This window comes from Tenrec ecaudatus, chromosome 1 (assembly GCF_050624435.1).
Source record: "Tenrec ecaudatus isolate mTenEca1 chromosome 1, mTenEca1.hap1, whole genome shotgun sequence".
Lineage (NCBI taxonomy): Eukaryota > Metazoa > Chordata > Mammalia > Afrosoricida > Tenrecidae > Tenrec > Tenrec ecaudatus.
This window is the reverse complement of record NC_134530.1, coordinates 33,803,105-33,827,828: the sequence shown is the minus strand read 5'-3', so window position 1 is coordinate 33,827,828 and position 24,724 is coordinate 33,803,105. Positions and strand designations below refer to the sequence as shown.

Below are 24,724 nucleotides of genomic sequence, written 5' to 3'. Positions count from 1 at the left end.
GGACACCTGGCAAGACCGTGCCAGTTCCGTCCATCACCTCCTCTGGGCGCAGAGGACACGGAGGCGCGGGCGCAGCCGCTGTCCGGGTGTGGGGCTGGGGGACGAGTCCTGCAGGTGAGCGCAGCGCGGCTCGGCGCCCCAGGTCCGCTCGTCGCACCGTCCCTGGAGCCCGGGGTCGCGCGTGGGCACGAGGAGCGGCGCCCTGGGGCTGCGCGGGCAGGGTGCGCACAGCCCACCTCCGTCCCTCCCTCCCCGGGACGCGAGCCCGGGAGCATCTCCGCGGGCGCGCGCCCCAGGCGCTGCGAGCATCCGCGGGCACGCGCCCCAGGCTCTGCCCGCGGGTTCGCCGGCGCGTGTCCGCGCGCCCGCGCCCGCGCCCTGCGCCCCGCCCGCGCCTCGCGCCGCCTCCCGCGCGCTCGCGCCCCGCCCGCCGCACCCCGCCCCCGGCCGGGTACCCTCGCCGGACCCGAGAGAGAGCGGAGTCGCCATCTTAGCTGCTGCCGCCGCTACCTCAGCGAGCCGCTGCGTCCGAGTCGGAGGAGGGCGGGTGCCGGCGGCCCGAGCGCACTGCCCAGCGTCCCCCCGCGGCCCCGGAGCTCGTCGCGGCGCCCAGCAGCCGGCCCCCGGCCGCCTCAGCCCCGCGCCCCTGCTGCTGCCCTCTGGGCCGGCGCCGCGCCGGGAGCCCGAGATGCCGCGCCGCCCCGCGCGGGCCCCGGCCGCCTGGCTGCTGCTGGCCGGGCTGCTGGGCGGCGGCGGGGTCTGGGCCACGCGAGGTAAGCGGGGCGCGGGGGCCGGGGCGGGGGCGCGCGCGGGGCCAGGGCCGCCCCTTGCGGGACCCGGGAGGTGGCGGAGCAGATCGGGGGTGGGGTGGGGTGGGGTGGGGGGCCTTGCAGACGGACCAAGGCGCGGTCCCTGGCCTTCTGCAGCGCACGCAGCGGGGATGCAGCCCGGGGTGCGGTGCTCGGTGTGCGGGCAGCTGCAGCCGGCGCGGGGAGAGGGGGTGGCGGGGGGCACGCACAGATTTGGCTGCGCTTACATAAGAACCCCCCTCCTCCGCATCCTCGCCGAGACCCCGAGTCCCGCGGCCGCGCGGCGGTCACTGCATCTTCTGCCCGGGCCGCCCCCGCGGCCTTGAAATCCCACCTTTCCCACGAGCCGGGGTGGAAACTTGGGCCTCCCCGCTCCCCGCCTCGCCCCCTAAGGTCAAATCGTGACGAGGTTCCGCGCCGCGCTGAACCCCCTTCCTGCTCTGCCCCCGACCCCCGCGGGCAGTTTTTCTGACGGCCTCCCCAGAAACGGGCCGCCGACCACCCCGCGCGTTCCGCGGGGCTGGCGGCACCGTCACCGAGAAAAAGCTATCCTTGGGGAGTCGACTATTTATTTGTTTTACTTTCCGCCGCTTGACCTTTTAAACGGTACACGCTTTCTGATATTGATTGATCTCGCCAAGGAAAAGCTTACGCATTGCAGGTGGCTGCTTCCGAGGGAATCTTGGAATCGTCAACATTTCCCTCTATCCTTGGAGCAAAGCAATCGAACGTGTAGAGTATGTGCATCTGGTCGTAGGATTTGGCATGGATCAATTTATAAGGAGGGAGTCGGGGAGGAGGTTGACAGAAGTCTGGAGGTGCCAGCCACGTTTCCGCTTCGCCGTATAAAATCATCTTTCCTCCTTGGCACGGCATATTGAGCGAGGATGGTGTTCACCAGTTCAGGAGCAGAAGAGGCGGAATGCACCTTTTGTGCCCTGTTCCTTTCTCAACAACAAGGGTGATAAACTTTGAATACTTCCTTCATCTCCTGGCCAAAACTCGGTTGACTCCTTCTTACCCAATTCTCTTGGTAGCCCTGTGAGCAGTGTGCGATTTAAAAGTTACATCAAGCTGAGTTAAGGAAATGTGCTTTCATTGGTGAGCTGCAGGTCTGGCGAGTCCAGCACAGCCGAGAACAAAAGCCTGCAATGTGTCAAAGTTTTTGCCTTGTCTTAGGAAAAACCCACACATTTTAAAAATATGTGCTTGGATGGGGCATTTTGGGAACAGTCCCAGTGTATTTAGTTTTGTCCGTGATAACATTTCTTGTTAAAATCCTTGTTCTCCCAAGTTTGTCTCTCCACCCACATTTGCTATTGACGATTGAATTACCTTGCCACAGGTAAGGTAGCGCGGTTTCAGACTATGACATTTTAGGTGAGGCTCTAGCCCTGTGTGATTGGCTAACTTTGTCTAAGCTTTTTTTGGTGCCCTTATGGTACCAGGATTCTTAGACTTACGTTTTTAACACCAGCTGTTCTGTTAGATTTGTTGGTGTGTTTTTCTGCTTGCCAGTTAGAAAATGTCTTGCTAATATTTATTTGCAATGCTAAATCGAGGGATCACATTTTGAAATGTTACCGATGAATTTTTCATTTAAACAGGCGACTTGAGATATTTTCTGTGGGCTCAGTCTGAAAGATGATGGCTTCAAGTAATAATCGGAGGCTGTTATTTGATCGGGGCTAGAAATATCTGACCTTCTGAAGGGCTTTTGATGCTCTGGCGACCTGCAGGAATTATTAATGGGATGAAATGTCAAGTCAAGCAAAAGCTTTGGAGAACGATCCTGGCTGAGAGTTCACTCCCTGGATGCCTTGTGTGCAGGCCGCCTGCTTTCTCTCGGTCAATGCCAATGACCAGGAAATAGCAAATTCAAGTTCAGGACGTAGGAATCTGCCTTTCCCCGCCCCAAGCTTTCTTTTTCCCACAGCCTTTTCTGTTCTAACTCTCGTTGTTTACACTTTGTGTGTGGATGCTTCCAGGAGGGAGGGTTTCCTAAAAAGTCCGTGTCATTCATAGGCGTGTCGCATCAGCCCCGTTGTCCTTGTCAGCCCGTGCGTCCATCACACAAGTAACCCAAATGGGGGCTTTAGCAAATGTGTCCTTTCCTCACAGTTTAGGAGACTAGAAATCCAAACTCGGGGTGCCAGGTGTAGGGGAAGGTGCTCTGGGTCGCTCTGGGCTCTGGGGGAAGATCCTGGTCTCTCTTCAGCTTCTATTCCTGGATTTCTCGTCGGTCACGTGGCCTCTTTCCCTCTGTGCCTGCTTGCCTGCTTCATCTTCGACTTTCTCTCCCAAAAGAGAATGGTTTAAAAGACACCCCACACAACTGCCATGTGGCCATCACAAAACCCACCCCCAAATGGAATTTCAACCTCAGAACTTGCTAGCCTTGCTTGGGCGGCACACAGGTCGGTCCGTATGACCAGCCATGGCCAGGCACACAGTACATGCTGAGTGGATGACTGGCCCCATGCTTCTCTGTGGGCACCGTGTTATATGTGCACCGAGATGTCGCCTGGCTGATCAATGCTCTTATACTTACAAATCAATCAGAAACCACGACAGAGAGTTGTGACAAGCTCCAGTCTGTAAAAGGTCTTTCCCCAAGGTTCCGGCCTACTGATGGCAGTGTTAGGGCTTACGGGTCATAAAAATCAGAATCCATCTTTTAAAGAAACTAGGTCTGTGCCTACCACTCTGAATCCACTTAAAAAAAATTTTTTTTTTCAGAAGGGGAAGGTGGGGGTAGAAAGGGGGAGCCAAGCACGATGATCTATCTATAATCCCCTCCCAGGGGGATGGACAACAGAAAGGTGGGTGAAGGGAGATACCAATCAGTATAAGACATGAAAAAAATAATAATTTATAAATTATTAAGGGTTCATGAGGGAGGGGAAAGATGAGCTGATACCAAGGGCTCAAGTAGAAAGCAAATATTTTGAAAAGGATGATGGCAACAAATGTACAAATGTGCTCCACAGAATGGATGTATGTATGGATTGTGATAAGAGTTGTACGAGCCCCCAATAAAATGATTTAAAAAAACGTTTCCCCCCCAAATCTGTTCTCTTGGGAAACAATCCTTGATTTCCAGAGGTAGCCAAGGAAAAAGTCACCTACATGTCCCCCACCAATCTAAGCTCCCTGCTGTCCATTGGATTCTGACTCTCAGTGAGCCCCTGGAGTACAGGGTAGCACTGCCCCTGTGGCTTTCTGAGTCTGTAACTCTTTACAGGAGTAGAGACGTCATAGGCTTCAATGTTGTTACTTCACGTAGCAGTTTCCTTGCTGATAAGACGCGTTTCACCAGCAAGGCTGGTCACTCCTTAGAAACAGTGAAACAGTGCTGGTTTGTTCAGCCCCAGGACTGTCAAACTCGTGGGAAATGGTCAGTTCAACTGCACAGCCAACGTCAGAGGGATCTCATGTTGTCCCTGGTCCGTGCCACCGCTGTTTAACCTTTGAGCCAAAAGAGCAGGACACAACTCATTTCTATTTCAGAGACGAGGACCCGGAGCAGATTTAGGCTATAATGTCATGACAAGTCTCAGGACTGGGTTGCGTTTATTAATCGAGTTCTTAGTGTTTAAAACGAGGCTCCTGAGACATGTTAAGATCTCAAAACACTAAAAATGAATTCTTAATTGTTTTCTAAGATAGGAGGATGTAATTTGTTGAGTGGTTTTCATTTGTTCTAAGAGTTGAAACAAAACAAACCCATTTAACTTGAGTGAATTCTGACTCCTGGAACTGAGCTTCGTCAAGTGGTGGAACTCCTTCGAGTTTTCTTGGCTGTCACCCCTAAAGAAGCGGAGCTGCGAAAAGGGCTGGAAAGACCAATGGTTCGTTAGTAGGCAAACGCATCCAGCTGGAGCCAGGAAGGCTGCCCGAAACACAACCCCCAAACCAAACTCACATGCCACCCAGCGTCACCTGTGGTGTAGCTTGGATAGGAGTCACTGGGGGAAATGTGCCGCTGTAATGAGTTCAAGATGTTGAATGTCTCTAAAATAAAGATTTCAGTGTAGAGCTTCCAGAGGGTGGATTCAAGAGAGGTGGAGAGAATTTAAGCTGTGCGTGCTTTCACGCTGTGACACACACCTGAGAGTGACATTTTGCTCTCAGAAGAGGCTGTGCACAGGGAAGAGAGAGGAACCCACCTACAGATGGTGTTGCTAAGGCTTTTAAAAGTTATTATTATTAAATTGAGAACATTAACAAATCCTGTAAACATACCTGAAAGTTAACTTCCCTCCACTTGCAGCCCACGAGCCCCAGTAGGAAATGCTGTGGTCGCTGGTAAAGGAAGCCTGGCTTCTGTTTGCCTTGTTCACCTTTTGGGGTGTTGCCTTTCAGCCGCCTATTTTCGACCAACCTGATCCTCTTGTGACAAGAGACCTATTGAGCCGGCCACTTTTCTGGTCTTCAATGAATGCCTTATTCAGGGCAAAAGAAGATACGCCCCCTTCTATCTCTTCTCTCTCTTATTTTTTAAATAGCAGTTTTATTGACGTAATTGGCATATTACAAAATTCACCCTTTTAGAGTATGTATGCAATTCAGTGGTCTTTAATGTATTCGCAAGGCTGTATAACTATCCTCCCCAAGGTCACGTCCACTGCAGTAGGGCCAATTCCAGCACAGGCTCTAGGACCCAGTTGAACTGCCCCATGTTTGCCAAGGCTGTCGATCTTTCCAGAAGCTGACGGCCGAATCTTCTCTTGCAGAGTGGCTGAGGGGTTCAAACCACCGTCCTTCCAGGTAGCAGCACTTTCATCATCCCCACGAGAAGCCCCATACCTATTAGTAGTCATTCCCATTTCCTTTCCCGAGCCCCCAGTAACCCCGCTTCGGCTTTGTTTCCATGGATTTACTAATTCTGGATATTTCAGGTAAAAACAGTGATACACTCACTGTGTGTTTTTGTGTGCATGTGAATGTGTGTGACTGGCTTCTTTCACTTAACCTAATGTGTTCAGGTTCATATGTGTTGTAGCATCTATCAGGACTCTGTGTGTGTGTATGCCCAGACCATACTCCATTGCAGGGATATTCAGTTGTATCTCCCCACCCCCAAATTCAGCCACTATGCCTGTGGTTCTAACCCCCTTTGGGAATGGATTACCTCTGCTGTGTTAATGAACAGGATTAATGTTAGAAAGTATATTGAGTCATCCTTTTGAGATGTCATTGTTAACAGGCGTGCCCGACTCGTACAACAGAAAGAAACACCGCTCAGTCTAACACGGTCTTCATACTCAATGCTTCATAATCAGCTCATTGTCGTAGCCCCTGTCAGCCCATCTCATGGAAGGTCTTTCATGGGTCCTCGGTCTTGACCAGCCTGACGGCCTCTCCCAATAGCATGTGCAGCGTAGAGGGTTTAACAAGTTGAAAAGCAAGGTGGGGGCCGAAAGATGCCAAGCCAGATGAAGATCACCAGGAGCAGAAGCTGAAAAAGACAAGGATCTTTGTCCTGAGCTGACCCAGGCAGGAAACCGTCCCCTAGAGCCAGTACCCTGATTTTGTGCTTTGAGCCTCTTAAACTGTGAGACCACTTACCTGCTGTTTTGTTACGTTGTGGTGGCTTGTGTGTCGCTGTGGTGCCAGACCACATGTATGTAGCACCAGCATTCCCAATACCAGCAAGGCCATCTCGAGTGGACAGGTTTCGGCAGAGCTTTGAGGATGAAGATTGGGAAGGAGGAACTGGCGATTGACTTTGGAAAAGCTGGCGAGTGCAAACTTTGTGAGTAGCAGCGGAGCCCTGGTGTTGGAAGGCTCTCAGAGTCCGACTCGGGAAGAACTGCCTCCCAAACATGAGCGTCAGCTTTCTGATGGGATTGTCGGGGCCGGGGGCCTCAGGGCAGCCCTGACGCACAGGGACCCTGTGCCCCACGGAGTGGCACACCACCTGGCCCTGCCCCGTCCTCATCGTTGTTACGTTTGAATCCATTATCGCAGCCACGGTGTGAATCCTTCTCATCCAGGGCCTTCCCTTGTTGGGCTGCCCTTCTGTTTCACGAAACGAGCCCTCCTCCAGGGACTAGTCTCTCCTGAAGACAGTCTCCCCATCCTCGCCTCCAGGATCTGTTGGTTCTTTTGGCAGTGCATGGTACTTAAAATATTCTTTGCCAACAACACAGTTCGAACACATCTATTCTCCCTTGCTCTTTCCCACTCAGCCTCCAACTCTCACATGCGTCAGAGGCGGTTGAAAATACCCTGGCTTGAGTGAGGCGCACCTTAGTCCTCAAAGTGACGTCCTTGCTCTTCAGGCCTCTAAAGAGGCCTTGGTGTGGCAGATTGTCCTAATGCAACATGTTGTCGGAGCTCTGGATCAGTGCTTCCACGAGCATTTACTGGGGGTCCAAGCAAGACAGAATCCTTGACAACTTCAATCATTTCTCTGTTCACCGTGGTCCAGATGTGAGGATTGGGGTCTTTACGCTGAATCGGAATCCGTACTGAAGTCTGCAATCTATGATGCTCATCAGCAAGTACTTAGAGCCTCTTCAAGCCCTCCTGACTTTCAGCATGCAAGCTTGTGTCACCCGCCACATCCTCCGAGCCTTCCCCCAGTCCTGATGCTACATTCTTCTTCATGGAAGCCGGCTTCTCTGATGGTTTGTGGAGCATACAGATTGGATAAGTATAGTGAGAGGATGCAGCTCAGACACATGCTTTTCTGGATTTGGAAATTGTGCTGTATTGCCCAGCCAGGTTCATACTGGTTCCGTGGTGTGCATGCAGTAAAGCTTTGGGACCTTCATTTGCTGATGGCATGATTCAAAACGTCCATTAACAGTTGGGATGTACAATAAACAAAGCCTGAATCTGAGGAAGTTGGAAGTAGGGTTATATGAATAACAGTGAGTACAAGGAAGAAGAAATGTTCTAAAATTGATTGTGTTAAAGATTATACAACCCTTCTTGATATGATTGGACTATTGTATGATATGTTGATGAAGTGCCATTATAACTGTTATTGTTTAAAAAGCAGCCATTGACGATCAGTATCCAGGGCATCGGTGAGCTGAAATGGACAGCAATTGCTGAATCAGACAGTCGTACGGGCCTCTGTGCTGGGAATGACAGATTGAAGAAGAATGATGTCACTTCCGTTGCCCAAAAGAACATTTCAAGATCTGTTTTGAATATAGCCCTCGGTGGTGTAGTAGTTATGCGTTGGGCCAAGATCCATAGGGCCCGCAGTTTGAAACCACCAGCTGCTCTGAGGGAGAAAAATGCAGGGGGATGGGGACGTTTTCTACTCCCGTGAACAGCTAGTCTTGGAAATCCAATGTCAGTGGTGGTAGGGCAACATCTGAATATCTACAGGGAAGACTGGTTTTATGACTACTATTGAAATGTGTGTTCCAAATACTGATAATGCCAAAGATGAAGAAATTGACTATTTTCACTAAATACTGTCTTCTGATATTTATTAAACTTGCAATCAAGATGCGTTGTTAATTATCAGTGATTGGATTGTAGAAGTTGGAAAAAAGGACTAGTAGTTAGAAAATAGGGTCTTGGTGGTAGAAATTATGTGAGATTTTATGACAGTTTTGCAAGACCAGTCATTTATTCATTGCAAATACCTATTTTCAATGAAACAAATAGCAACTTTACCAGGACCTTACCAGATGGAGTATATAGAATGGAATTGACTACATCTGTGGAAAGAAATGGTGGCTCTCTCAGTATCCCTGGTCAGAACAAGGCCAGGGGCTGACCGTGGGACGGATCGACACTTGCTCATATACAAGGTGAAGTTGAAAAAGCATGAAAAGCCCTTGAGAATCAGAGTAGAAACCATCTCAGGAATAGATTTGACACCTGAGCACTAAGGACCAAAGACTTGAGAAGCCAAGGGGTGACAGCATACAGGAAGAGAGCAGAAGGTCATTAGAAAGACAGGAAAGAAAGAAAGATCAAAGTGAGTATCAGGAAGAGAATCTGAAATTTGCTTTTGAATTTAGAGCAGCTAAAGCAAATGGAAGAAATGATGAAGTAAAAGCTGAACAAAGTGTTTCAAAGTGCAGCTCAAAGAGATGAAGTAAAATATGACAATGACGTGCAAACACCAACAGGGAAGAACTTGTCTGACATTTCTCAAGCTGAAGGAATTGGAGAAAAATTCAAGTCTTGAATGGTAAGCTTGAAGGATTCTATCGGCAAAATATTGAATGACACAGAAAGCACCTGAAGAAGACAGAAGGAATGCACAGTCACTGTACCAAAAGTAACTGATGTTGAGCCGTTTCAGGAGGTAGCTTATGATAAGAAACGAGAGTGTCGAAGTCCAACTGCATGATGCCATTGGGCGGAAAAGTAAGGCGAAAGAATCTATAAGACACCAATTACGATGTTTGAACCAAGGCTGCAGCCCCAGGGGTGCTTGTCTTTGTCAAGAAATTTGGAAGACAGGAATGTGGGCAGCTGACAGGAGAGACCCACATTTGTGTCCGTTCCAAAGAAAGGTGACTCAACACAACGTAGAACTTATTCAACGCTATCTTAATGTCACCAGGAAAACTTTGCCGAAGGTCATTCAACACCACTTACAGTAAGTAGTACAGTACACCGACGGAGAACCACCAGGAATGCAAGTGGATTCAGAAAAGGACATGCAACGAAGGCTGTATGGCTGATGGCAGATGGCTGTTGGCTGAAAGGAGAGACTACCAGAAAGATGTTTGTGTTTTATTGGCTATTGATTGCATGGATCATGACCAATTATAGATAACATCTCTGCGAGAATTCTAGAACACGGAATTGTGCTCTTGTGGAACCTCACATAGATGACGACGCATTCACTTGAACAGAACAGGAGATTCTGCGCACAGTTTAAAATCAGGAAAGCGTGCATTGGGGTTGAGTCCCTGTACCATATTTATGCCGTCTGTATGCTAAGCAAATAATATTGAGAACTAGACTCTAGGAAGGACACAGCCTCAGAACGGAGGAAGACTTTTTAACAACCTCGGATAGGCAGATAATACGATCTGGCTTGCTGAACTTAGAGAGGACTTGACGCACTTAACCAGATGGTGAAGATCAAAGACAGCAGCCTGCCGTTTAGAATTACACCTCGGCTTGAGAAGGCCTCACTCCTGGCCCAGCGAGCAATGGGATCCGCGGAGGAGAGGATGTGCTTATGAAGGCTTTCATTTTCCCCGTGGAGGCACGAGGCAAGACACCAAGTGACCTCGCACTGTGCAGGTCTGCAAAAGAACCTCTGTTTAAGAAGAAAGCTGTCACTTTGAGGACTGATACGGTGTTTTCTCCTACGCCTATGACAGGCGGACCGCAAATGAGGAAGATGAAAGAAGAATGGATTCCTTTGGATCACGGTGTTGGTGAAGAATATCGAATATGCCATGGACTGCCAGGAGGACGGACAAATCCGTATTGGAGGAAGGACGGCCAGAATGCCCCTTCGAAGTGAAGGTGGTGGGGATTTGTCTCATGCACTCTGGACAGGATGGGCCAGGCTTGGAGAAGGCCATTCATGCTTGGTAAAGTAGAGGTCAGCACACCAGAAGGAAGCTCCTCAAGGAGGGTGGCTGAACACTGGCTGCCACAGTGGGCTCAAACATAGACGAGATGGGGTGGGCGGCAGAGGGGCAGGTCGTGAGGGGTCTGCCATGTTCTGTTGCACATGTGAGTTGGCAGGGGCTTCACAGCACCCAGCAGCAGCCCGAGGTGGCTTGTTGATGTCTTAAGGCAGTGTTTCCCTGTGTGTGTCCCATGGGGTGACTTGCAAGAGGGGGTGTGTTGGTCACCTGAGTTAGGAAATGCCATTAAACAAGTTTCATGACCACAGGACTTGTTGGCTCCTTTAGCTTGCTGATGTGTGCAGATACCAGGCGGGCGGGAGCACCATTTACCCAGCTCCCTCAGCCATGCATTCTTTGTTCTGGTGCACCTTTTGGGCCTCAGTGTTCCAGAGAGCGCCCTCAGGGAATGCTGCTCCTGGTCCCCGCCCTCGGATTGTGGTGAGTGCAGAATAGAAGTTGAGTTAAAATGACCCCAGGTAAATGCCTCGCAGAAATCACTGGTCTTCGCGCTGTGGTGTATATGCACCCCGGTGATTTTCCCTTGCCTATGTTATCAAAAATAACAAACCCTCCCCGCCAAAAAAAACGTGAACAAGAGGCATTCATGGTGCATAGGGTGTGCTACACCCATTCACCCAGTGTCAGAGTGCCATTCCCCCAGCAAACATTTGTGCCAGGTGTATAGTCTCCATGACAGATCTGGGTGAGGCTACAGAGATCTGGACTTGGCGACTCTTGGACAAAGTAGGTCTGCCCCCAGAGCGTTTCCAAGGCTCTGATATTTTGATGGGAGCGGAGCTCAGGTCCCTTCTCCCTTGGAACCCTGGGGAGCGTGAAATCCAACCTTCCATTCGTAATGGAAGGCTCAGCTGTGGCGCCACCAGGACTGCCTGCAGGGAACTGCAGAGCTCTGTTTAATTAACCAGGCCCAGAGGGCATCCCCGAGCCCTGGTGGGAATAAGTCTTGGACTGCTGACAGCAGGGTCGGCAGTTCAAATCCGACAACTGGGCCTCTCCTGCTCCTTCCACTCCCTGTCCGCTTACACTTTTGGACTAGGGAGAGAGACATGTAGGGATATGTCCAAGTCACTATAATCTGGGAAGTACATATTCTTCATAAAACCTATCATTCTTTTTAGTTCTGCAACAGCTTTTAACTGAACATCTCAGAAGTGTGCACATTATACTCAAATCCTAGTTTCAGGGTTTACAAGAACCACAGAACTGAACAAAGTTCCCTCGCTCTCTAAGCAGTGCTTAGCTAGCTGTCTCTGCCTCGCCTGGTCTTGTCTGCGGGGGCAGGTCTTCCTGCTGGCTGGCAGCCTCCATTGTTAGAAAGGGCCCCTTCTGGAGCCCCGCAGAACAAGTGGTGGCACTCTGGGAGGACAGTGGACCAGTGAAAGTACAAGGCCCAGAGCTTAGCTGCTGGCGTTCAAGCCCAGCTCTGCCACTCACCAGCCGTCTGTTAGCTCTCGGTGCCTCAGTTTCTTCATCTGTGAAATGGAGATGATGTTAGAATCTCCCTCACACAGGACTGTGAAGAGGATTAAACACATTTTGTACAGTGTTTGATTAGGACCTGCTGGTACGGTGGTTCTGCACTGGGCTGAGGTCTACAAGGACAGCAGTTCAAAGCCACCAGCTGCTCCGCAGGAGAAAGATGGGGCACTCCACGATCTCAGAAACCCACAGGCGCCGTTCTACCCTGTCCTATTAGAGGGCTGCTGTGAACAGGGATCAGTGTTTTTTGAGTTTTCTAATCATGTGTCTACTATTTTTTTAAAACAATTTATTAGGGGCTCATACAACTCTTATCACAGTTCATACATATACATACATCAATTGTATAAAGCACATCTGTACATTCTTTGCCCTAATCATTTTTTTTCTCCTCTTTTCTTTTTTTACATTTTATTAGGGGCTCATACAACTCTTATCACAATCCATACATATACACACATCAATTGTATAAAGCACATCCATACATTCCCTGCCCCAATCATTCTCAAAGCATTTGCTCTCCACTTAAGCCCTTTGCATCAGGTCCTCTTTTTTTTTTCCCCTCCCTCCCCTCTCCCCCCTCCTTCATGTGCCCTTGGTAATTTATACATCGTTATTTTGTCATATCTTGCCCTATCCGGAGTCTCCCTTCCCCCCCTTCTCTGCTGTCCCTCTCCCAGGGAAGAGGTCACATGTGGATCCTTGTAATCGGTTCCCTCTTTCCAACCCACTCACCCTCCACTCTCCCAGCATTGGTCCTCACATCCTTGGTCCTGAAGGTATCATCCACCCTGGATTCCCTGTGCCTCTAGCCCTCATATGTACCAGTGTACAGCCTCTGCCCTATCCAGCCCTGCAAGGTAGACTTCGGATCATGGTAGTTGGGGGGAGGAAGCATCCAGGATCTGGGGGAAAGCTGTGTTCTTCATCGGTACTACCTCGCACCCTAATTAACCCATCTCCTCTCCTGAACCCCTCTATGAGGGGGATCTCCATTGGCCGACACTTGGGCCTTGGGTCTCCACTCTGCACTTCCCCCTTCATTTAATATGGTATATATATATATATATACATACATATATATATATATACATATACACATACATACACTCACTATTTTATTAACTCGTTTCCTTATTAAAACCTTTTCCCAAGATTTAGAGTTCAACACTTTGTCGTCACCTCTCCTCCCCGGCCCAACCTTCTACCTGTCAAAGCTAAACCTCTCCTGTTCCTTCCCTGTCCTTCTTGCACCGTGACTTCCAAGGTCTCTGCCGGCCGGCCTGCTTGTTTTCTTCCTGGGTTCCACCAAGGTGACCCCGTTGGCCTTTCAGACAGGGCAGACTAGACCTCCACAGGAATGTGGGGGAACAGGGCATGGGGCTAGCACCCCTTTGTCCCAACACTTCAGCAAGCGTGTCACGCTAGTTTTTTTTGCTCAGGGATTGCTTATTTTATTGCTGATCTTTGCCAGTACAGACACATTTCAGGGACTTGGGAGGATCAAATGGTGAAGGTGCTGTCCATTGACTCCAAGAGAGAGACCTCCCACAACCAGGTCTTCTAAAGATGGGGGCTGAAACGAGGCTCCTGAACGTGGATGCTGAGGGTCAGTTCATGACTTCTCATGACAACTGAACATAAATAAAGAAGGTCTGTCTCAGGATATCCTACAGGTCTGGGCACCTGGAAGAGGATCAGGTAGAAGACGTGCACTTGGAACTCCATGACAGGTGGTCCCATCCACAGGGCCAAGCCTCTCAGCCACCACCTTCCACGACTGGGCCCCACGACAGTGACTCGCGTCTGTCCAGAGGCGGTAAAGCCCCGCTCCAGCTGGATGAGGGTGCTGCTGTGTTCCTCTAGACGGCGAAGGTCAGCATCTGAGGAGCCAAAGATAAGCTCCTCCACCTCCTCGTCCATGTAAAACACCAGCGGGTTCAGGAAGTTTTCTGGCATCGTCCACCACGGCTGCCGCGGCTCGACACTGGTCCTGCCAGTACTCATGATCTTGCTGAGTTCTGACCCGGTCCACAAGAGAGCAAGTTCAAATCTCTTCACGCTAGTTTTATTTGCCTCGGGCTCCCAAGTCTCTCTGACCCCTCCACAGCCCCAGCCATGCTGCTCATCTGCAAGTGGGTGTCTCCATCCCTGGTGCGAGGCGTCTCATCATCGTTGTTAAACTCCATCTTGCTCCGTTTGGCCCCTCCTTCCTTTCTGACTCCATATTCCGTCAGGTGTGCTGTTCACTCAGGCTTCCTGTCACGCCCAATTGGATGTGAACGCATGAGCTACTCGCCCCTGCAAGGTGGCCAGAGACTTCGCTCCACCCACGCCCATCTCCACAGCTTTGTTTCTCGGTGACCCTTTGGGGTGGTCATTCACCTCTCAGTATCCCACCCATCTTCATCATCCGGTTCGGTTCACCCTCTCGTTCTTAACCCCACGGAAATCTGGGGGAGGTCTCCCTAAATGTCTGGCCAGTTGAGTACACCATGGCCTGTTTGAAGCCACCAGTCGCTCCCAGGGAGAAAGATGAGACTTTCTACTCCCGTAAAGAGGTAACCGTCTCAGAGGCTCACCTGGGCCGTTGTACCCTGCCCCGTGGGGTCCCTGTGAGTCCACTGATGGCAGCTGATGTCTTCCCTCCCCCCGCCACACCCCAGCTTTCCTGTGGCTTTGCTAAGAAACCCTCTCACAGGTGCCTGCTGTCGGACAGGCAAGGACTGCCCCTGTGCGGGGGTGGGGTGGGGTGGGGTGGGGTGGTAATGCGACTCGCTCCAGGGGTGGCTTTTTCGAGAGGAGAGTCGACAGGCACCAGAAGCCAGGGTGGGATGCGCCTGCGATGAGTGCCAGGCTCCCCGACCCATCGCTTGCGCCATCCACCTCCTGCTCATTTTGGGAATCCCCGTGGCAAGCCCGTCGTCCACAGTGAGGGGCTAGCCAGCCAAGCCTCTGTTTTCTCGGGGCCCGGGGACGGAGAACACCCGAAAGGATGAGGGAGCTTGGGGCCGCTGCTCTTTGCCGCCACACCGCCACCAGTCGCTGCTGTCGTCTCCTCCTCAGGATCCCGCCCTTCCTGATGAAAGGTCAGCGTGCTTGAGGAACTCAGCGGCAAAATCAGGGCTAAGCTGTTTATCGTACACATTTCCTAGTGCTCACTCTGTAAACGCTGAGAGTCACTGCTCTGGCTAGCCTGGGCATTACAGGAAGGTCGCGATTAAAGGGGACAAGCGTGGGAAAACAAGGGGCATCTTGAGATCTTTCCCCCCTCCCTGCCGCCATCGGGGATTTAAGGACAATGATAGTCGATTGACGGACGGTGGGGAGCAGCCGTTCTTACAGACTACGCATTGCTAGTGAATGTTGGCAGGTCTTGAATAGCGTGCGGCCTTTTTGGGGACTGTGTGTGATCAAGCTGTCCATTGTATATGAAGGTCAGGAGACTTGAAAAAAACACCCAGAACTTGGAAATCACCACCGGACTATTATGTTGCCGTTCAGGACAGCGCCCTGTCCTGTTTGAATTCAAGACACATGTGGCGAAGATAACGGGGACGAAAAAGGGCAAGCCTGGCCTGAGTTTCCCGATAACATTGCAAAATAGGAGATTTAAGGCAGTCCCGGCCCGGCAGTTGGCCGCAGCCCTGATTCGCCTGGCTCTGTCAGAGTTAAAACTGATAACGCACGCCTACAAACAGTCGATTCAGAGTGCCCCGATCGTGGTCTGGCTGTGGATTGGTCCCTGCCATGTTGGGACTCTAATTCTGTAAAAACACGTAAGTGTGTATGTGGAAGGGTTTTGCTGAGCTGACTTTTTGATGAAGGTCGACAGATACGTGTGCGATGCGAACTGAGAGGCACCCCAGTGTTCAGAAAGACTGTCCTTCCCTCTGCTGGTGCCTGCCCGCCTCACCTTATTCCTACTTTTATTTGGAATCCTTGAAGTTGGTCAGAATGTATGTCTGTGATGGCGTCAGAGCTCGGCTAACGTCCCAAGAGAATCCAGACTGGGCGTGATCGGGCAGAGGCCAAGCATTCCCTCACTCTCCAAACCTTTGGCCAATTCTCACAGCCCTGTCTGTTTCTCCGTTGCCTTTATCATTCATTCATTGCAGCGGGCTTAAAGAACTCCCACATTATACTCACAGTCTAGGGGTTCATGAGGGAAGTGACAGCTTGCAATTGGAATCAGGAATGAGTCAGAATGCAGTTCTTTAGTTAGGACACCTGGGCTGTGTCTGCCTCTACTGTGACTCCCAGTCTTTCAGCTACTGGGTTTCTCGGGCCATCAGCCCGGCCTCTGCCCTGCTCGGGCATGTGTTAACAGAACTTTTAAACTCTACTAAGTGCCCAGAGGCATCCATTCCACCAGTAATTACGACTCAGACAGAGAGGCACTCAGCCCTCCTGCTCTGTGGGTTGGCACACCCACTGGAGCCTCCTTGCCCCACCGGCCAGGAATCCCCCTGCACTCGGTCCGGCACGTCAGTCTCTTCGTTCGGCTGCTGCTGTTTCTCTGTTGCCCATCCTGCCCATCTTGTGTGGTCTCCGATGTTACAGCGCTCTCCATATCCTGAGTTTAGAAGGTTCTCAGCACAGGGACCCTGGGTCCAAAGGACTCACTTAGCCAGCTCTTCCTGATGATATTGAGGTCCTTTCTCTCTGCTTCTGGAATTGTTTTGTGGAAGCCTGGTAGAATGGCAAAATTAACCTATACGTTTGCTAGGTTTCCACACACCTTATTTGTATGGCCCCATCCCCCGCGTGCATTTCCACGCACCTTATTTGCATTTTAGGCTGTGCAGTCCCCCTTGGTGGGCCCAAGGTTATTTGCATAGTCCTTCCCTGTTCTTGTGTGGGAGTCACAAAGACTGGCCAGAAGGGCCACGTTGACTAATTCACCACACCTGGAAGTTCTTTGCAAATGCACGTGTGGGAACTGGCCCGTCATTATCCTCCACCGGCAGTCAAGGCAGGACTGAGGAAACGGAAAGGTGGAACATAAGTTTTCGGTTTTTTAACTAAAAGTGTTTGTGTGCATGTAATATACAGAGAAGCACCCATCGATCCACTGAGTTCTGCATGTCCACATGTCCACTAGCTGCATCTTCCAAGTTGTGCAGCTGTGGACAGGGCCTCTGTCCCCTCAGCTTCTCGCCTCACCTTGAAGTGCTGGTGTCGCGTGATCCCGTAATGACCCTCGAAGAGAACTCCACCCTGGAGGCAGGCAGTGCCCAACTCTGCTTCGAGGAGGCCTGGCACTGCCACGCTCACGCAGTCGGCTGCCCACCACGAAGCGCAGTTGCTCAGGCCACGAGCAGCTGTGGAGAAAGGACCTGCTCGGAAAGGCGATCAGCTCAGAACGAGCAAGCGCAGCCCAGAATGCTTCATGGGGCAGCCCCCACCCCCCAGCAGCGCTTGCCAGCGGTAGGCTCGGTGGTGTTTGGCTCACAGATGAGAGGGTCGTTCTGTCGAAGGTTGAAGTACTAATGCAGAGCAGTAGTTTGGAGGACTCCTCCGGTCTCAGCGGGTCCAGAGAGTCTCGTTTTCGTGAGGATTTCAAGTTCCTCCCGGCCTCCTGACTGTTTTTCCTCCATTGCTCCAGCTGAAAGGGAGACCAGGTGTAACCTTGGATGGTGGTGGAGCAGACAACCTTTATTTGGTGCGGACAGAGCCCAAGAACACCCGGAAGCTTATGGGGGTCTGGAGTGTAAACTGGGAACCCTGGCCTCTGTGTATGGGGTGGGGGTGGGGTGGTGGTGGCAGGAGGAGGGGGCAGGACTTGGAGCAGAAAGGCTTCAGGGTGACTGAAGATAAGTCGTGATTTTGCATGGTTTGTGGGGTAGGTGTTGTCCCCCCCTCCCCCCCGGGGAAAGAAAGATGAGGCTGTGTGTTCCTGTAAAGGTCTAGGGCAGGGGTTCTCCACCTTCCTCAGGCCACGACTCTTTCATACAGCTCCTCATGTGGTGGGGACCCCCCAACCATAACATTATTTTTTTAAAACATTTTATTAGGGGCTCATACAACTCTTATCACAATCCATACATATACACACATCAATTGTATAAAGCACATCTGTACATTCTTTGCCCTCATCATTTTCTTTTCTTTTTCGTTTTTTACATTTTATTAGGGGCTCATACAACTCTTATCACAATCCACACATATAAATACATCAATTGTATAAAGCACATCCGTACATTCTTTGCCCTAATCACTCTCAAAACATTTGCTCTCCACTTAAACCCTCTGCATCAGGTCCTCTTTTTTTTCCCCCTCCCTCCCCGCTCCCCCTTCCCTCCATAACATTATTTTTGTTGCTACTTCATCACTGTCATTTTGCTACTGTGATGACTCAGATGACCCCTGTGAAAGGGTTGTTTGACCCCCAAAGGGGTGGCGACCCACAGGTTGAGAACTGCTGGTTTACAGTGACAAACCCTAAGCAGTAGTTCCACCCTGCCCTACAAGGGTCACAGTGGGTTTGGGTCTTGGTCAGAATCCTACAATTAGCACTCGAGAGACTTGAAGTCAACGATGAGCTGATTTCACTTCAGTGGGATGGGGGTGAGGGGTGAGGTGCTAGAACAAAAGCCAGGGCCAGTGGCTGGAACTGTGGGTGCCAATTAGGAGCAGGGAACAACTGTCGAAGAGAGTCAGAGTGAAAACTGCCCAGTCAGGCTGACCCTTGTGTCACCCCCCCACCCCTCACACATGCATCAGAATCTTCCAGGGTGGGACCAGGTGGCCACCTGGCAAAGATGGTAGGGATGGAGCCTGGAGCAGTGAATTGAATTGAGGCATATTCTTTGCTTTCTGTGGATTCACTCTCCTCTTTGGTGTTACTTTTTAATAAATGGGGATCCCTGCCATTTCCCACCTGTGCTCACCCCAGAGCTGAGCATCTTAGAAAGAAACGTTCTCCCACTCTGAATCTCATCTCTCTCCTTTCATTCCTCCTTGCCCGACTGAGTTGTGAAGTCTTGATGCTCACGGGGGGGCTGGGGGTGTAGCATGAACAGCCCTCATCGGAGCCCCAAAGGTGACCCAGTGACTGGCCCACAGTGCGGCTTTCTCCCGGGCACGTGTATCCAGGCCTCACCTTTGGGAGAGCCTGGGTCCTGGCCAGGGGCCTCCTCTGCCCCCAGGGATATGGAGGCCAAGGGCCTGGCTACCGCAGCCAGGGGATCACGTGCCAGGACTTGGGCTCCAGCCCACGTGCTGAGGAGACACCCCCTCCCCTTCGAGGACCACCTGCCCAGCACACCTAGCAGGTGTCCTTGAGACCTTCTTCAGAGTCCTGCCTGGCCTTTCGCAGGTAGAAGCAGTGGGGCTGGTGGTCAGGAGGAACCAGTATTGCCCGTGTGGGTCCAGCACCAGAGCAGCTGCCACGACACATTGGTGACACTAAAGAGAGGCTCTCAGCGACTCCATGTGACAGGGCACTGATGATGAGCACAGCCTGTACCATTGGACCCGCTAGTCGACAGACTGGACCCACTGCTAGTTTTATGGGGTGAATCTTAACATCAAAGAGCCTGGTACTTGGCTGGAGAGGAAGGCGATGTTGAACGAGACGGGGATTGTTAACAAGGGAGCCAGGGTGGTATAATGGTTGGCACTTGACTGCCAACTGCAAAATCTAAGGGAGAAAGAGCTGGAGATGTGCCCCGTGACCGGAGCAGACTTGACACGCTTCCCGGGCGGATCTTCTCTGAGTCCCAAACCGTTCCACGGCACGGAGCGGCTTCCTTCCCAGTGAGTGAGTGAATCCGCCCTGGGGCTGCACTCTGGGGGAAAGCGTGTGCATGTGAGATGAAGGGTCTCCGGGATATAGCTGAACCTTCCATGAACGGCTGAATGGTAGCACATGAAAAGATCAAGGATCACTGGAGGGTCTCAGTGCCCTTGAGCTGGTCCTGTTTCACGGCAGCCGCCCTGTGGGACAGGGTAGAACCGCCCCCGTGGGTTTCTGAGACTGCCACGCTTTATAGGAGTAGACAGCCTGTCTTTCTCTTGAGGGGCAGCTGGTGGTTTTGAACTGCCGACCCTGGGGTTAGCAACCCTACAGGTAACCACGAGGGCTCCAACAGTAATGAATTAGACAACCACGGTGCTGGAGGTGGTCATCTGTTTCCTGGTGCTGTTGCCATAGAAATGCTACAGTGCGGGCTGTGCAAAGCAGACACTCATGTTCGCAGCGTTGAGCAGACACGTCCACATTCCTAACACACTGGTGAGAGGGGGAGACGCGCTCTCTGTTGCCTCTGGGGAGCAGCCCTTACCTCTGTCAGCTGTGTAGCCCCCGCAGTCCGTGGCTCCTTAGCAGGCCTCACATAGCAGCCCTCTCCCTTCCACCCTCTCTTTGGGCTTGGCTTCTGTATCTTATTCACCTTTTAATGACTCAAAGTGATGAGGTTTATAGATGATGACTTCAGTAGCCTAACAAAGAAAACATCCCCAAATGGGCTGCGTAGGGATTTAGGGTATCAATACATAATTTTCTTGTTGGGTGCTGCTCAGTCAATTTTGATTCGGTGACTTCATGTGAGTGGAATCACCAGGTCTTTCACCTTGGTGGGGGTGGGGTGGGGTGGGGAGGGCAGGCCTCTGTGAGTTAGAACTGCCAGGTTTCTTCTTAAAGGCTGAGCGAGTGGACAGCGCTTGGACCACCAGGACTCTTACGTGTATTTTGAGGGGACCTGGTTAGTGGTGCATGCTCAGAGCAAAGCTACTTAGAACCCTGATGTGAATAGACCCAAGACCAAGAAACCCACTGCTATTGAGTCCTGTTTGATTCATAGGGATCCAATAGATAGGATTTCTGAGACTAAATCTTTACGGGTGTAGATAGCCTCGTCATACTCCCTAAAGAGTGGCTAGTGGGTTTGAACCACCAGTGTTGAGGTTAGCAGCCTGATGCCCAACCCACAGCACCACGAAGACGCCGGCACTTACTGCCGTAGAGACAATGCCGGCTCCTAGTGAGCTGAGGGGACCAGGCAGAACTGCCCCTGGGAGTTTCCAAGGCTGAACTCTACGGGAGCAGAAAGCCTCATCTTTCTCCCTGGGAATGGCTCATGGTTTTGAACGCCTGACCTTGCAGTCATCAGTCCAACATGTAACCCTCTGTGCCACCAGGCTCCTCTGAAGACTCCTTAGAAATCCTTCTTCCTTCCTTCCTTCCTTCCTTCCACCCACCCAATTTCCTTTTTCATCTTTCTCGTAAGAGTGGAGTGAGCGTGTTTAGCTTAAATAACCTCTTGGGTAGTGTAACGACGATGCCCATCTGTACAATTAATTAGGGCATCAATGTGGGAAGTAAGGCTCATGGGAAGTTTCTGTTTTCTCAGTAAAAAGCACGTCTTGTTTTAATCCCTTGCACTTCTCCCCATCTTTTCTTTTCTTTTTTTACATTTTATTAGGGGCTCATATAACTCTTATCACAATCCATACATATACATACATCAATTGTACAAAGCACATCCGTACATTCTTTGCCCTAATCATTTTCAAAGCATTTGCTCTCCACTTAAGCCCTCTGCATCAGGTCCTCTTTTTTTATCCCCTCCCCGCTTCCTCCTCCCTCATGAGCCCTTGATAATCCACAGATTGTTATTTTGTCATATCTTGCCCTATCCGGAGTCTTCCTTCCCACCCTTCTCTGCTGTCCATCTCCCAGGGAGGAGGTCACATGTGGATCCTTGTAATCAGTTCCCCCTTTCCAACCCACTAGCCCTCCACTCTCCCAGCATCGCCCCTCACACCCCTGGTCCTGAAGGTGTTGTCCACCCTGGATTCCCTGTGCCTCCAGCTCCCATATGTACCAGTGTACAACCTCTGCCCTATCCAGTCCTGCGAGGTAGAATTCGGATCATGGTAGTTTGGGGGAGGAAGCATCCAGGATCTGGCTTCTCTCCATCTTTCAAAGCATACATCCCCTTGACATTGTAGCTTCAGAGTCACTTCCCGATCCTCACAGCTTTCCGTGCCATTGGGTTGAGCCTTCTAGAAACACAACGACGTTGTACCTGGTGTGGATCTGTTCCCTGGTGAAGATGTTTCTGGGAGCCCGTTAGCTATTGCTGCTGAAGACTGCTACAGGCAATTACTACAGGCAGAGGGAAAGCGTAGAAGCACACCATCCAAGAAAAGTAGTTTTACAAGGTGATTGAGGTGCCCAAGCACCTGGAGGTGCATGAAGATTTCTGAGAGTGGTTTCTGAGAGTCAGTTACTAGGGTTTTCCCTGTGTTTTAAAAAAATACTTTTGTGTATGTGTGTGAGATACTAAAGATATAGGTAACAGACACTTGCCCCTTCAGCCTTTTCATATACGCAATTCCGGGCTGTTAATGGTTTTTGTTCTGTTCAGCCGTCCGCATTGACTGCATACTTTACAACAGTGATTCTCAATGTGTACGGTTTCACTGGGGGCATAGAGCTGCCCCAATCTCCTGTCCAATGTGTGCACGTGTGTATGCGCGCACACGCATGTTTTTTTCCTGAGAGGAGGCACAGGGCTTTCATGAAATTCGTGCTGCAAAAGTGGTTTTGAACATTGCTTTATAACATGACCACCCTTTAACAAACCTTCAGCGACTTGCTCAGGTTTGAGGATGCTATATTTGAGCCAGACTCAGTAGCAGACACGCTCATTCCACTCCGCTTTTCTTGTCCTCGTTTTTAGAAAAGCACATGATGATGATCTCACCCTGATTTCTCAGAAACAGCATTATGATTGGTGTTACCTGTGGCCTAGATTCTTGAGGGAAATCCTCCAGAAAAATCAGTCTTTATGGGACGCCAACTCAAGTGGACATCGTGCTTAGCATAGCGTGCACACCACGAATGCGCTGCATTTGAGCAGAACTTGCAGGTGAAAACAGAAGTGGACCCCCACAGGCCAAAACTAGGACCCAACAGTGACTGGCGAGTTGTGGGAACCCCTAATGCAGTTACTGCTTCAGGCTGATCAATCGTTTCGAGTTTTTATTTCATTGTAGTAGAATTCTGATCGGAAAAACACAAACCTATTGAGGCGGATGTGGAGTGGATTAGATTATTTGATACACCAAGAGAAGCACTATGGAATTTAATAGGAAATAATTGTGGATTTTTAAGGTGATGATGAGGTTGATGTTAAAAAGTCTTGTTCATTTTTGGAGAGGTACAGTGGAGTATTTCTGGGAGAAAGGATGCCTGGGATTTGTTTCAAAGCAATTGAAATTTCATTGGCAGGAACGAGGATGCAGTCAGCCAAGATTGCGTGCATGCGGCCATCATTCTGGTGGCAGCACGCAGGGACCTGTGTCCATTGTCATGTCCTGCCCACATAACAAAAAAGGAACGTTACCTGAAGTCCATTAGTTTGGAATTTGGAGGACTATTAACTAAAAGAGACCTCTTAAGGTCTGAGAAGTTGGAATTATAGAAAGCATGATTTTGTTCTCAAAGAATTACTTTACAGAATGTGCTGAAAACCGCATTTCAAGGCTTACCTCAGAGCGCCCCAGGGACTCGCTTCTTCACCAGTGCTTCCTCAGCACTGCATTGGCTGCTGAAATTCAATAAAGATGGTTGAAGAGATGGGATGAGGAAGAGGTGCAGGGGCAGTGAAGTTGTGGTAGCCCCCTAATCTGGTGTCAATTTAAGGATGAAGAGTGTCTGGGTGGAGTCTAGGCTGTCAATCTGGAGATAGCCAATGAGACTTCTGTGGGCATGGCCTTCTCCTGAGAATTCTGGGAAATCTGGTACTTCCTCCTTGGAGGCGGAAGACACCCCCCCACCCCTCTCTGCTACTCCCTGGGAGACATTGCAGAAGACAAGCCACATGGACACAACCAGATCTCGGAAGCCGGAGAAGCCACAGAGAGTCCCCTGCCACCGCTGAGATGTTTCCAATGACACTGGATCCAAAGACTTTCAACCCACTGACTTGTGATCTTCTACATTCGGCATCGTTGCATGTGTTTCATGAGTCGGAAGAGGACTTTATAGATTGCTGTTGGACATATGGGCTAATATCGGACTTATGGACTTGATCTGGACTGGGCTGGGATGTTTTCTCAATATTCAATTGCTTTTGTATATAAATCTCTTTCTCATACACATATATGTGTCCATGGATTTGTTAGTCTACCCAGACTAACACAGAGGTATTAAATGGGGCTCTCTTAGCCAAACTCTCTACCTCCCACCAAAGGACCTTTGCCCGCGGGGGTCTGATAAGAAGGCCAGGGAAGATACTGATGAGTCACCTGTGAGTAATTGTGACCAGGATTCCCCGGAGTGCCATCCTGTTGTGTATGAAATGAGCCCTCTGAGGTGCAGGAGGAGGGAGCTCTTTACCAGTGAGAGCCAGGAGTGAGACCCCCCTGCCCAGTGAACAGCTGGATCCAGAAGACCACATCAGAGGAGCAGCAGCAGAACTAGGAGCCAGAGCCAGTCAAGCACCTCCCAGCCCACAAGTAAACAGGGGCTCTTTTGTGCAGGAGGCTGGCGTGTGGAGTGGGGTGCCCCTGGGCACTTGGTTGGGAAGCTGGGCTTGCTGACCCATGGAAGTGGAGCTGAGTGCCTTTGGACCGAGACTTGCTGGAGTGGCGTGCCTCTGGACGCGTGACTCAGGGAGCTGAGTCTGCCAATCCGGAGCTAAGGCTGAATACCATCTGGTTGAGGCTAACAGTGGAGTGGTCGGCCCTTTGGGCATATGTACCATGTCCTGATGAATAGCCCAGCCCTGAGCATTTCTCGCTGGCATTACAACTCGTTAGCGTCCTTAATCACCCCTTTCAGCAGGGCTTGCCTGTGTTTCTGTGTAACAGTTGCGATGGATGTTA

The 24,724-nt window shown here is 50.8% G+C and overlaps 1 protein-coding gene and 1 pseudogene across 2 annotated transcripts in view; one reads left to right on the top strand and one right to left on the bottom strand.

Moving 5' to 3' along the window:
* The first annotated feature begins 435 nt into the window (after positions 1–435).
* Positions 436–24,724, top strand: part of CLSTN1 (calsyntenin 1) — a 73,232-nt gene continuing 48,943 nt past the window's right edge. For both annotated transcript variants that reach the window (XM_075550725.1, XM_075550720.1), the window contains exon 1: positions 436–773. In XM_075550725.1, the coding sequence (XP_075406840.1) occupies positions 689–773 (85 nt within the window). In that variant the 5' untranslated portion in view covers positions 436–688. The remainder of the gene's footprint in view (positions 774–24,724) is intronic.
* LOC142428766 (KHDC1-like protein pseudogene) lies at positions 11,642–13,891 on the bottom strand (annotated as a pseudogene).